Genomic DNA, 13,261 nt, shown 5'->3' with positions numbered 1-13,261 from the left:
CTAAAAATACCAAAACTTGAGAACAAAGCAACAAGCCCATACCCTGCTCATATCAACAATGTTTTAATACTCCAGAGTTCTGGTTCTTTAGTCGGGGATATCTTCTAAATACAAGACAGTGTGTGTGAGAGTGTGTGTGTGTGGGGAGGGGAGGGGGGGAGGAAAACCCCATAGCAGAACCATGCATTATACTTTTCCTGCTTGTTATTTATTGCTTTAATATAGCCAGCTCTCAGTCACCTGTAGGCAGAATACTTGTGCCACACATGGTAAGACATCTGAACTGAATGCCTTGCACAGAGCCATCCAGACCAAGCCAGTCTTCTGTAATCATAGTCCATGAGCACAGCAGCTGTACTGCTACCAAAGCCAGCCTCAACTCTGAAGCATCATAACTGCTTTTTTGAAACACAGAGCCTGAGTTGCCTACACTGCATTCCCCAAACAGAAAGCAGCTGATAAACACAGTCCAGGGACACACAAAACAGACCACATGGAGGCAGTTTATTTCCAGGACTCCGAAGTTCCAGTTCATTGCCGGTTCTGCTGGAGCTGGACCAGCTCCAGTCAAAGTGTGCCTGCACGGTGCTCTCCACAGCATTAAGCTCCTGCCAGGCTCAGAGCTCACAAGCAACCTTGCAAACCCACACTGTTCACTCATACTTAATGCTGTACCTTGGTTAGCACATCCTTCAGCAAAGCGCTAAGCAATCCAATGGAACTGAAATTTTGGCCTTTTCCGTTATTCTACACAACAGACAGTTGTCTGTACTTCTGGCAACAATTGATCCTTCTTTCCTCACAATGGCATCAGAAAGAAATGGCACGGCAATCGGTTATGTCTTTTACAAACCAAAAAGTAAACTAACACATGCTTAATGTTTTAAGATATTACCAAACTATGGGTTATGCTAATTTAAATAGTTTGGCTAAAACTACAAATAAGTTGGTGATTGATGAAATCCCTGATCCATATCAGCCACACCAATTACAACCTTTATTTTAATTCTCAATAAGATTATTTTGCTAATTTATCCATAAGTAAGAGTTTTCTATCATGGCTACATTCCTTCATGGAAGTTGAATTTAGTCCTGTATAAAAAATGCCATTTGCTTGCAACACCCTTTCCCCTTTTTAGTTAGGATATTTCCTCCACCAACACACACTAGATAGATTCTTACTAAATTTCAGTCTGAAATGCAGTTCCATTGTGTACTTCTGTCTTCTGTAGTAACAAGCATCCATTAATTCCCTTGGATAATAAAGTTAATGTAAGACATGAGAAAAAAAATTGTCTCTAGAGTTTTAGTCAAATTCTGTCTCAGACAAGGGCAGTTAAAAGTTAACAGCATACTGTGAATGTCAGCAGTACACTATCTGACATTGACTGTCCACAAAAAAGGCCACTATCTCTGTCAGAGCATTAGCAAGCAACTATCACCTTTCACCACTCTGGGAACAGAGGCAAAGATCCTTTGACAAAATTCCTATGTTGCATCTCTGTTTTGTAGACAAAAATATGACTTAAAGCTACTTAAATTAAATTACTTACACTATTATCACTTAAATCCACAAATGCTCTCTCTCCTAACTTAAGGCACGCATTCACAGCCAAAAAAACCTACATGCCAAAAAAACCTCTGTGCCTTCAATATTTGCTTACCCTAACAGCTGGCACTCTACCAGCCTTCAGGTACAGTTCACATGTCACTGTCAGGCTCTATCTTAGTACCAAATGGACTGATAGAGAAGGAAAACCAGACATTTGTATTTGAAGTCCTAGGTTAGGTTAGCACAGCAGACAGAAGATAGCTTAAACAAGAAGTGTTCATTCTCTGTCTCCGATCAAAAATAATTCTGCCATAGCAATATGAAAACTTACTTCAGACCCTATTCTCTCCACCTCACCATTGCTACAAAGTCTTATTCAACTTAGTGAATGCCAAACCAGGATCAGGTAACATTTCAGACTTTACCAAAAGAACTTTTAAAGACAGCACTGGCTCCTTCATGAAATCCGTGTTATTTAAAACTTGTTAATGATACGTCAAACACAAAGGAACATAGGCCTATATGACACAGAGGTATACATGATTGAACTGGGTCTCTAGTTTTCCAGAACAGCTCTCTCCCATAAAGCTGTATTGCTCAAATTCAAGACATCGTTCTCCTAGCACAAGCAAGACCTACAAATTAACATAGTAACTTTAACAAGTGCAAGACTACAGAATCTTACATCACCTCAGATTGTAATGAGTTGTTTTTACAACTCTGCTTTTTCTCCTTTTTATTTTTCCCTTTCATTACAGGTCTTCAATTTTTACCATTATTTTTCTAGGAGTTATTTAAAATTCTTTTCTTACAATTAATTGCACAAAGATAGACAAAGTCATACACACCATCATTTCGGAGGAAAAGAATACTTAGAACTATGGCTTCTTTGGACGACACCAACAATTGTGCACAGTATGAGTGCCTTTCTAAATAAGTTCAACAGTTTATTTAATTCCTAAAACAAAAGCAAGACACACAAAACCAATATATCACATTTTTCAGCCACTTTGCAAGGCACAGAACATGGGATCCCTAGGCTTCTCCCTTCAAACTACTTCTGTACTCAGAGCACGAACCATAATGAGCCAGACAGATTCCACCTCGCCCAACATTCAGTCTTCTGAAGAAGATGCCTAGTAAAACCATAAAAAACAATGAGGCAAGCATTAGTTGTACTTCCCTACAACACACCTTTCAGCAACCAACAATTCATGGTTTCGTAACTCCTGAGTCAGAAATGGTGCTTCAACCGCACAAACATAATCATAAATGACATATAAAACAAATAATTAAGAAAGTGTTCCAAAGCAAAATGCATCTCCTCTGACAGAAATCTCAGCTGTATCTGTACCTTCAGAATTTCTCAATAAGTTCTAGAACATAATCTCCTTCAAGTAAAATATCTAGATGCTGAAATCATACTTCCAAACATCTATGGGGTTTTTTTTCAACTAAGCCTCTGAATAAGATTCATCCAAACCTGAACATCATCTGCCTTCTAAAGAAAACACCATTATTCTGTAGGAATACCATCTAATCTCACTAATATACTGTACCAAAAATGCAGAAGACCACATTACACCTAGTGATCAAAAGCCAGGCCAGAAAGACCTAATTATATGAGTTACATTACTTTGGTTGTGGTGAAAGTACACATGCCTCTTGCATGGGCTCTTTTTGGTTATCTAAATAAACAGGTCTCTCCTTGTGTTGTAAAGTTCATTAATTTTGTTGAGATCCCATTTCCCTCCAATTTACACAAATCTGAAGGGTCTTGGCGCATCAATAAAATTCTATTTTCTCCTGTGGGTTTGTGCATTATTTAGAAATTATAACCAAAGCAAAAATATTTGCACTGTGATTGTATTTGAAGTTCCCTATTGCATACTAAACACAACTGTAGTTGATGATTTTAGGACAGAAGCAGCAAACTTTTCTCAGAAGAAAACGTAATTTCCTAATAATTCATTACTGTCCTGAAAGAAATTTATCACCAGATGTATAAAGTACTATTAAACAGAAGAACTGCAGTACATGCTGAAAAAATCCACTGCCAGACTTAGTGGTTGACTGTTTAGGTGCTGTTAAGTAAAATATAAATATTGCCGCAGATTTTCCATGCAAATATGTGCTAGTCACTTGATTTCTCTGCCTCAGTTCTGCATTTTAACAAAAGCATTTTACTGCCTTATTAGAATTCCACAAGAGTAAATACTCTCATCAATGTTCAGATACTGCATTGAATGGCATGATGCATTTTTAGAGGGAAGTTGTGGCAGGTTTGAGCTTCCTAAGCTTTAGATTTTACTGAAATTTAATTTAATAAAAAATTCCAAACTTAGAACGGAGCTATTTTTCAACTACAAAGTCTCAAAGATGTTAAAGCTGCCTAGAATTTCAAGAAGTAACAAAAACAGATCAAAACACCCCCAAAGCCAACACTTAAAATGTACATAATTTGAAGCAGTTAAATATGAGTAAAAACTACCAGAATATTCTACTAAACTAAGGTTTTTAACGATTCTAGTTGGTATTTGCTCTAACTCCAATCACGGACATAACTCAAGTTCTCCAGTTCCGCATCTCTAAAAAGAAATACTGACTTTCTCAATAATTGAAGTTACAAAGAAAAGAATGGCTACAGAAAGACTTCCAAAGAATGGCTACAGAAAGCCTTCACTCAGAAACTAGAATTACAACCAGTTTCTAGCATGATTTTAAAAATCCTTAAAAATCCGTTATATCAATGTAAACACCACAGAATTAACAAAATATTCAACACTCCCTTTCCTCCCCATCTCCCTAGTCTTTTCTTCCCAAAGAAATAAATAACTTGCCTCCTCTCTATATAAATGCAAACACTAAAATTCCAAAGCATTGTAAATACATAAATGTAACTACTTCATCTCTTCAATATAGTTTAAATGGTCCTGAAAGACTGAAGCTGATGGCGAATTATTCTTTCTTTTTGCAGTCACTCACCAAGAAATTCTGATTACATACCAATCCACATCACTGAAGTTAAAAGTAATTAATTTTGTTCTTTTTGTCTGTCAAATAAAATGAACAAATGCATTTCTTGGCCCACTCTACAAAAAACATCACTTTAATATTAAACTAATCTGCATTTCACTAGCATGCTCAGAACCATACAGAAGAATATGTCCAACCAGGTTCCATTTAGACAAGGCTGAAAATAACCTCTAACAGGCCATGCCACCAAAGAAAGAAACTAGAATTCCTCATTGAAGCATTAACTTCAGTAAATCTATTAACCAACGTCTTCAGTTTAATATCCCATTTACAGTATTCCTAAAAAGCCCTAAAAATGGGAGCACTTGTAGAAGGTGTCCTATGAAAGCACTGCCAGCTGATCCAAGGCAAAGCAAGCAGCAGTGACTGAGCTGACGTGAGGCCACCTTAACTCACTCCTTCAGAAGACTAGGTAGGATCTTACCATGCATGAGGCAGTCTAGCCAAGACAGACATCACTCAACTCAGTAAGCCAAGCAGAATGAGTACAAAAGAACTCAAGATGTGGTAAGACAATGCTGAAAACACCAAGACAAGCTGGGCAAAAATAATTTATCTGTTTAAATATCTCATGCAAGCCCTAACAAATCCACAGAACTCAAACTACCTTTTGACCAGAAATACTACAACAGAGCAGGAAGGTGAGCATGTTAGAGATTTATGAGAATGATGATTACTCTGTAAACAAGGTGTATCACACGCATGTTATACTAAAATATGGTGCCAGGATCTACTTGCAGGGACCCACAAACCAAGTCATAATAGGAGCAGCATTTCAGAAGGAAAATCAGTAAGAGACTTATTCACATCAAATATACAGCATTATTTTTATCAGCTAGAGGAACAGATTTTACATGTTGGAAAACTACTTTTGATTCTTCTGAATTTTGATATTATAATGCACACTGTCACAGCTGAAATGAGGGGTTCTGAATTTTGATATTATAATGCACACTGTCACAGCTGAAATGAGGGGAAGCACTTAAAACGACAGCTCTTCCCTGGGAAAAAAGAAAAAGAATTACCAGGAAAGTAGTCCACAAAAACTCCATTACACCAACTACACTGAGAATCAGATTAACATGCAAAGCAAATGCAAGCAGTGCCTTCATCCCTTACTGTGCGTAAGGGAGAAAAATCATGCAAAACCCCCATGTTTTTTAAATACCTCCTATTAATATCATGTGTGATTTTATGACAACTCATACCAGAACCTGTATTTATCGCAGCTTATAAGACTTCAGAAATAATAAGCTTAACAGCAGGGAGTAAAAAGTTCTTCCAGTTTTCTACAATACAGATTAAGTTTACAATGCTTGACATGAAGCTAAAGTATGCACTACATTAAGCCCAGAGTTACAGATTTTAGTTTGGAGATAACATCTAAATGACACTTCAGAACTGCTTTAGCAGTTAAGTTCTTCATCAAACCTAGCCCAACCACCACTGCACTACCAATTAGCCTGTCATGACAGATTAGTAGACAGTCTTTTGGTTCTTAAAGCACATTTCACCATTATTTTGCTTGCATCAAACCTACAGGTAAACCTGCATTTCTCAGGAACAATTCTCTGGGAGTAATTTTATGATTGAGTTTGTGAAATACAGCAGAAACAGACTTCCCACCAGCCTAATCACACCATTAATTCTAACCCCTTAAATGGAGGATTAGAGACTCTTAATTATAATCACAGCAGTCCAGCGTCTTGAAGGTTTTTTCTTTTGTTAAATTCCAATATTGTGTTCCTTAGTTGGACACAGTACCCAAGGTTCCCAGACTTGACTGTGAAAATCCAAACTACCTTGTGTCACCACTGATTAGGACCCCTTCCTGGTGAAACATGACTAAAATGGTAAAAAGAGGGTTCAGAAAACAAAAAGTATTTGGGCTTCATCCAGACATTTGGACTCTTTGAAGATGACAATGGCCTATTTCCTCAAATGTCTGGGCAGCTTAAAGCATTCTTTAATATTATTAGTTTAACAGTAGTCTTAAACAACATTCTTTTGCCAACCACACCTAAAGAAGAGGTGCACCCCTCAAAATCTCTGTACAAAGTTGACACTAAATGGTAAGCTATTATGGATGACCAGGTTCCACAGCAGGAGTATGCTAACTGGACTAGCCAAATGTTGATGACTGGCCAGACAAACTGAGAAATTTCTCCTTCTGAACTTAGAGATACTTATGTTCCTGAAAAGAATGGAAAACAACCTAGTTCTAGATGTGTTCTCTGCAATCCATCATCCTAAATGGTTCCAAAATCATTTACAATTATTACACAGTACTGATTAGCTGTCCAGTAGACAAGAATGCACAGCTATCACAGCAATACTATCAGCTACACCAATGTCCAAATTCATATGAAATTAAGAATAGCTTTTGACTGCCTTCCTGCTTCAGGAATCTCATTTTTCAAAAGAAAAAAATTTTGCTGAGCAAGAACAAAAGCAGAGCACTCCACTTTCATTCTGAGAAAAGAATAGGAAAATAACACTACTGCTTGACAACTTTTGTAAGTTTCCCGAGAACAGGAGAGCTTACTTTACAGCTGACGTTATCTTATGAAGCCTGCCAAGAAGTTCATCCAGATAATAGCACATTCCCATGGGGCCTTGGGGAAGAAGGGCCCAGGGACACTTTCCAGGAGACTTCATAATTCCCATTTCCCTGGCACAAATCCAGTTAAGTGATGGATAAAAGCAGCAGGCTCCTGTAAGTAGGCTGCCACCAACTGAACAGCCAGCTGCTCCTTCGGTCTCTCTCAGGACACCATGGAAGGGGCCAACCGAAAGAAGCCACGTCTACTGGTGTAAGTTAGCCCATTGCCCATTGTCTGCTTTTCCAAGAACAATCTGGGATTGAGTGTTTATTTCCCTGTGCTCATACAGTATACAGACTAATGCTTTTTAAAATATATCTACAGGTGATCATATTAGGCAAGCGCAGTAGGTAGGATGCTGGCATCCTCTGCACCTGGAAAACAGCAACCAAACTACCAAAGTAACAGTTGGGTACTATTACCCTGCATTATGAAACTTAAAGTGCTGACAAACACATCTATCAGACTTCGCTCTAAAGAAACACATTCAAGCAGTCTGATCTTCACTGCTACACAGTGGCCTCAGGAAGTAAAAAAAGTGAACATTTGCCAGAACCTCCGCTATCACTTTTTAATCTTCTTAGTTCAAATAATTCTCATGTATAATATTAGCAATGTTTCAGTCCTCTAATGGTCCATGGAAAACTGGCAAACAGTTCAATGTCTTCCTCATTTTCAACTGCCAGATTATACTAGAAGACAGAGAAACAATTAGGAAAAATTCTTTACCACTTCTCAAAATAAGTCATTGTCAATTTTGCCGTCAAGAAAATTACAAATTGAAGAGTGGTCTTCAGCGGAAAATTGTTCTTAACTGTTCAAAATGAGAAGAAAAGCAAGCTATGCTTTATTAAGATGCAACAGACTATGAATTCCTGATAACATGCATACAGACTTTATGTCACAGTCCTTCCTTCATGCACTAACCCTCCCCCCTGAAAAGATACATGCTTTTCAGTTTTTGAGTTTTCTTTTGAAGAGCAATTAAATTGGAACTCAGAATTCTAAGGTCAGATAAACATTAAGAAAGAACCAATGTATTTGTAGTTGAAAGCTACAGCAATTATAAGGCTACTAAATAAATTTGTTCCAAGAGACATATACAGTGTTATACTGCTGTAAAAAAATAATCTAGGGTGGGTGTAGGGGGTACCTATCTGCATACGAGAAACAGTCCCTTTGTATTTTGCTGTTCCCCACACAAAGCTTATCGCTCTGATGTGAAACAAACAGCAGCAGGTAGGTGACGAACCTTATTACACAATCACAAATCAGACAAGCAAAACGAATTTTTAACTGCCTATATGTTATTTCACCTTCAGTTTGGACACATCAGCATTAATCACAATTTTTGTCAAGCAAAAGCCAGACATTTCCTCTCCATCTAGTTTGGCCTTGGAACAAGCAAGGTGGGGATGAAACCTGATCACACAGCATGTCAAGTTTCACTTGAAAGGAAAAAAGAAAGCTCCCACAGGAATTCACTTTAAACCACTGCACACAAAACGCTTTGACAATTTTATCCTGTCTGCGAAGCAATAACAGATGGTGCTTTTTACTTTTCATCCTTCCAGCAACACTCCACGTAGGCATTTCTCACTACTTGTTTTGCTACGCTGCAACGTTACCTCTGCGAAGCAGGCCGGCCTGCCTCCCGCGGGCATCCCCGCGCCCGCCCCCCGCCCGCAGCCCCGCGGGGCCAGGCAGGGCCCGCCGCCGCCCCGGGCTGTCACCGACCAGGCCGCAGCCACCGCCGCTCGCTGCCCGGAGGCGCCCCCGGCCCTGCCGCTCCCCCCGCACCGTGACCGCCGGCCGGGCCGGGCCGGGCCGCCCATGCGCCGCCGCCGCCACCGGCGAGGCCGGGCGGGCGCCAGCGAGCCCGGCAGCGGGGCTGGGCGGGGAGCGGGCCGGCGGCCGCGGGGTCGGAGGGAAGGCCGGCCACGGGTTACCCCAGGGGAGGCCGGAACGGAGGGCCGGGCCGGGGCGCCACGGCAGCCACTCACCCACATCCTGGTCGAAGGGGTTGGTGGCGAAGAGCGGCATCGCGGGGCGGGGGGCGCGGCGCGGCCACCCCTCCGGGCAGCGCGGCGGCGGAACGAGAAGCCCTCGGCGGCGGCGGCCGTGGCGGCAGCGGCTCCTCCTCCCGCCCGGGGTCCCTCCGCCGCCGCCTCCTCCCAGGGCCGGGGAGCCGGCCCCCCGCGCGCAGCATGCTGGGAAACCGGGCCCGGCCCCGCCGTGGGCCCGGCCCCAGCCCCAGCCCCCGGCCCGGCCCGGCCCGGCCCGCGGCGGCGCGGCACCCGGGGAGCGGAGCGCGGCGGCCGGGACGGCGCCTCGGGCCCTCTCCGCAGGCACCCGCGGCCCGAGCCGGGCCTGGCCCGAGCCGGGCTCGGCAGGTGGGTGGGCGGGCGCCCCTCCTGACCAGGCCCGGCCCGGCCTTGCCCGCCGCCCGGCCCCTGCAGGCAGCGGCCCCAGCGCGCCCCGCCGCCCCAGGCCAGGCAGCTTAGGGCCGGTAGAGCGGCTGGAAGCGGGGGGGTTATTTCATTTAGTTCTGCTGAGCTCTTCCGTGCCCCTCTAGGCAGGAGGTGGGTCGGTTTTGTGCTCAGGCACGTTCACTCCCTATACAAAATTTTCAGAGCTTCCCTATATGTCGGGCTGGGTCTTTCCGTTGTTAATGCCATCATGCTTCTGGAGCCGATGGCCTGCCAGCGAAGGTGCTGGGGGTGGTTATGAGAGCGTCTTTGGCAGCATGGCTTGGGAGTCTTATCATTGCTCCACGGTTAGATCTGCCGAGATCAGTAGCTTTCAGTTGTTCACAGGGCCTTGCATACCCTGTGGCCTTTGGTGCGCAGTCCTGTCTTGCTGCTTCTTTTCACACAAGTATCTTGTTGGCTTCAGTTGGGTTTGTCCCACGGTAACAATTTTGACTCATAGGATATGACACGTTCTGCCTATACCTGCCGTTGCATAAAACTCAAGTAGTTATACTTTATTGCTCTCAACTAGTTGGATTGCAAATTAAGCAAAAAAGGGCACACGCACGTATGTGAGGCAAGAGTCATAGTCGTCTCAAAGAGCAATAAGGGCATGTCACAGGAGCGCAAACAAGAAATTAAAAAGACAGTACTACTGTTTGTGGTGCAGAAACACTAGATGCAATCAATAGCACTAACCATGCTCAATAATGAATGTGATTGCATGCATTAGGCAAACTTCTGACACATCAAATGAAAAGTGCACACAAGCCTCTTCCCACAGGGATATTCAGTCACTAGGCACTTCCTTATTTTACTAAAATTTATTCCATGATCTCAAGTTCTTCTTTCCCTATCTACAACTATTTTCAGCAGCGGATGCAGGTCAGCATTGATCTACTGCTTAGGACTGACTACTTTTAAGGAATTGCATGTCTGCTTTAGATTCCGCCTGATTTCAGCGACATCTGCTAGATATTCTCAGAGGATGCTTTACCTCCTCACCATTCATCATCCCCCATTATGTTCACAAAAGACATATGGTAGATGTTCTCAGAGCCTGTTTTATTCCACGCCTTTTCATCCCTTCCCTCTAATGGGTTTCAAAATGAATGGTAAGAATTGTTTAAAAACAGGCAGAACAACTATGCAGTAGTCCTGCAGTAAGAGCAAACACAAGAGATGTGGGGAACTGGGGTTTCAGCCTGGTCTTCAGCCTGAAAGGATTCCAGCCCAACCTTAACTCCCAGGCAACACTCTACTCCGCATTTTGAAAAAAGTAGTCAATACTCAGGTTGCATCTTAAGGCTCTGCAGTCATGGCTCATGTTTTGTTTCTCTTAACATTTTTTTTCTGTTGAAATTGGTGTGAAGTACAAGAGTCCTTTGGATACTCTGTATTTTATTGTATCTCCCTCTTTTTCCCTGTGCCAGGGCTCTGGCATTCTTCCATGGCACAGCAATGGGTAGTGGTTAGAGCACTCTCCCACAAAGCTTGGGGTTTGGCCTGTCAGACACGGATGGCTACAGAAACCAGCTTTTCCACCTCATGTGTGAGTAGTATAATAAGTACACTATTGAAAAAAAGGCTTGTTGAGCTCCTTTTGTTGAATGTAGTTCAAAACATTTGTATTATTTCCTGCTGCATTTGAGCCATTTCAAATGGTTCAAACTTGTGCTGCCTAAATTAGCAATCTAAAAGCAAGGATTCAAGTTGAAAGGTACAGTCTCAAATTGCATCTAATTTCAGGGTAACTAAGACGTGGAGAATGTAGCAACACTGCACTCCCTGTACCCACAACTGTGTGCTGCTACCACATTTCTCGTATTAGATTTGGATTTGATCCAATTCATTTGTGGTTGTACAATGAGCCGATCCAGCTGAAAACTACCTCACTGCAGAAAGTTCCCTGTTGGATCATGTCACTCATCTGACTCACCTTGCAATTAGATCCCAGGCAAGTGAAGAGGTGGGAAGGCATGGCTGGGGACTGCACTACACCAGACTGGGTCAAGAAAAACAGGCACATCCAGGGGATTATTCATCTGTTCTATTTCAGACCTCATTCTGAAGATGGCCTCTGCAACAGTCTGACCCTTGATTTCATAGAGGAGCTTATCTGTCCAGCAGTCCTCTGACTTAGGACTGTCTCCGGACAGCCTCAGAGCAAGTTTTAAGTAGGGTGTTTTTTAAAAATATGTGCTACTTTTGTCCAAAGTAAACAGTCTCAGATGATTGGTATGGACATTTCTTTTTTATATATAGTACTGTTGTTCAGATACTGTTAAGAGATAAAGGCATGTATTCAGCAAATTGCCAATGCAACTCACTTCCTGGATTTTAAAGATGCAACATACTTCTAGATTTGCTTAAACAACTGTGTAATTTTATTGTTTGTTTATATAATTTATTTTTAAAATTATGTCAAGGTTATCCATATCAAGGTTAGTTCCAGATTCTGGTGGCATACAATGATTCACTTCCTTATAGTCTTCCAGTAGGAAAGGGTACTTAGGAACAGCAACTTATAAATTACAATCCGCTAGGACAGTTCTAGTATTTTTTACAATCACTGAACTGACACACATCTGCATTATACAAGCATATTTCTTAGAGGAAGACAAAAATGTGGCCACAGAGGGGAAATCCACTGCAGTTCCAGTTTACTGGAGGAGTATTATACTTGGCATGCCCATTTATGTAGGGATATAGTAGTTTGCTGGCTGCTGCACTGTAAAGATAAGGCATATAACTCCAGGAAAAAGTCAGGCCAGTACAATATTAGCAGGGAGACAGATATGAAGACCAATGATTGTCTCAGGGATCAGTCATGCTAACCTCTATTTTTAACAGCATTTTCATTATAGTCCACTGTGTATGTTTCTTTCAGAACTGGAAACTGGGCAGAAAAGAAAATTAAAAGAAAAGAGGAAGATTCAGACTAGAGAAAGTGCCAGCAGTCCATTTAATCACAGTTTTTGTCTTTGACAGGGCAAGTACAAGATGTTTTGGATGGCATACAAGACGCTGTAATGCACAGCAACATGATGATGTGACTAAGACAAAATTTATCCCAGTCACAGGCCACATGTAAATGTTCTAAGTACTGGACTACAGTGTTTTATTTCCAATCTATAGTCTTATTGTACATGTCCTAATATTTTGCAAGTGACCAGGTGGCATGGCTTACTTATGGTATTCTTATCTATTTCGTTATATAAAGAGACTATCTGAAAGATAAGTAACTCTGGTGTCCTCTGTTATACAAAAAGTCAGGCTAAAATTACTCATCCTTTTTGGCCTTAGTATTTATGAAGTATGCAAGTAGGATTATATGAAGCATATAGCTGGAGTTCCCTCAAATTCATGTAACAATAGAGCTAGGCAAGTGTTCAAACAATAAACTTTATAAAACAATCTATTTTGCCCCGACCACATTAAAAATTGTAGTGTGCAACTTCCTAGTTAATTTTTGCACATATAGATGCCTGAAACAAGGGTTTATATCTTCCCCAGTTTTTCTGTATTCAAAGCAGTACTTGCAAACCAGCTCACACGAAGTAATATTTCATATGTTTACACTGCAGTTTTGTTAAATG

The 13,261-nt window shown here is 41.7% G+C and overlaps 1 protein-coding gene across 1 annotated transcript in view; it reads right to left on the bottom strand.

The window, feature by feature from the left end:
* STAM (signal transducing adaptor molecule) overlaps window positions 1-9,378 on the bottom strand; it is a 35,804-nt gene extending 26,426 nt beyond the window's left edge. Inside the window, exon 1 of the mRNA XM_056336127.1 lies at window positions 9,195-9,378. Coding sequence (XP_056192102.1) covers window positions 9,195-9,234 — 40 coding nt within the window. The 5' untranslated portion in view covers window positions 9,235-9,378. The remainder of the gene's footprint in view (window positions 1-9,194) is intronic.
* Between the last annotated feature and the right edge of the window lie 3,883 nt (window positions 9,379-13,261).

The sequence above is a fragment of the Falco biarmicus genome, chromosome 4, assembly GCF_023638135.1.
Source record: "Falco biarmicus isolate bFalBia1 chromosome 4, bFalBia1.pri, whole genome shotgun sequence".
Classification (NCBI taxonomy): Eukaryota; Metazoa; Chordata; class Aves; order Falconiformes; family Falconidae; genus Falco; species Falco biarmicus.
The sequence above is the reverse complement of the archived record's forward strand: the minus strand, read 5'-3'. Positions and strand labels throughout refer to the sequence as shown.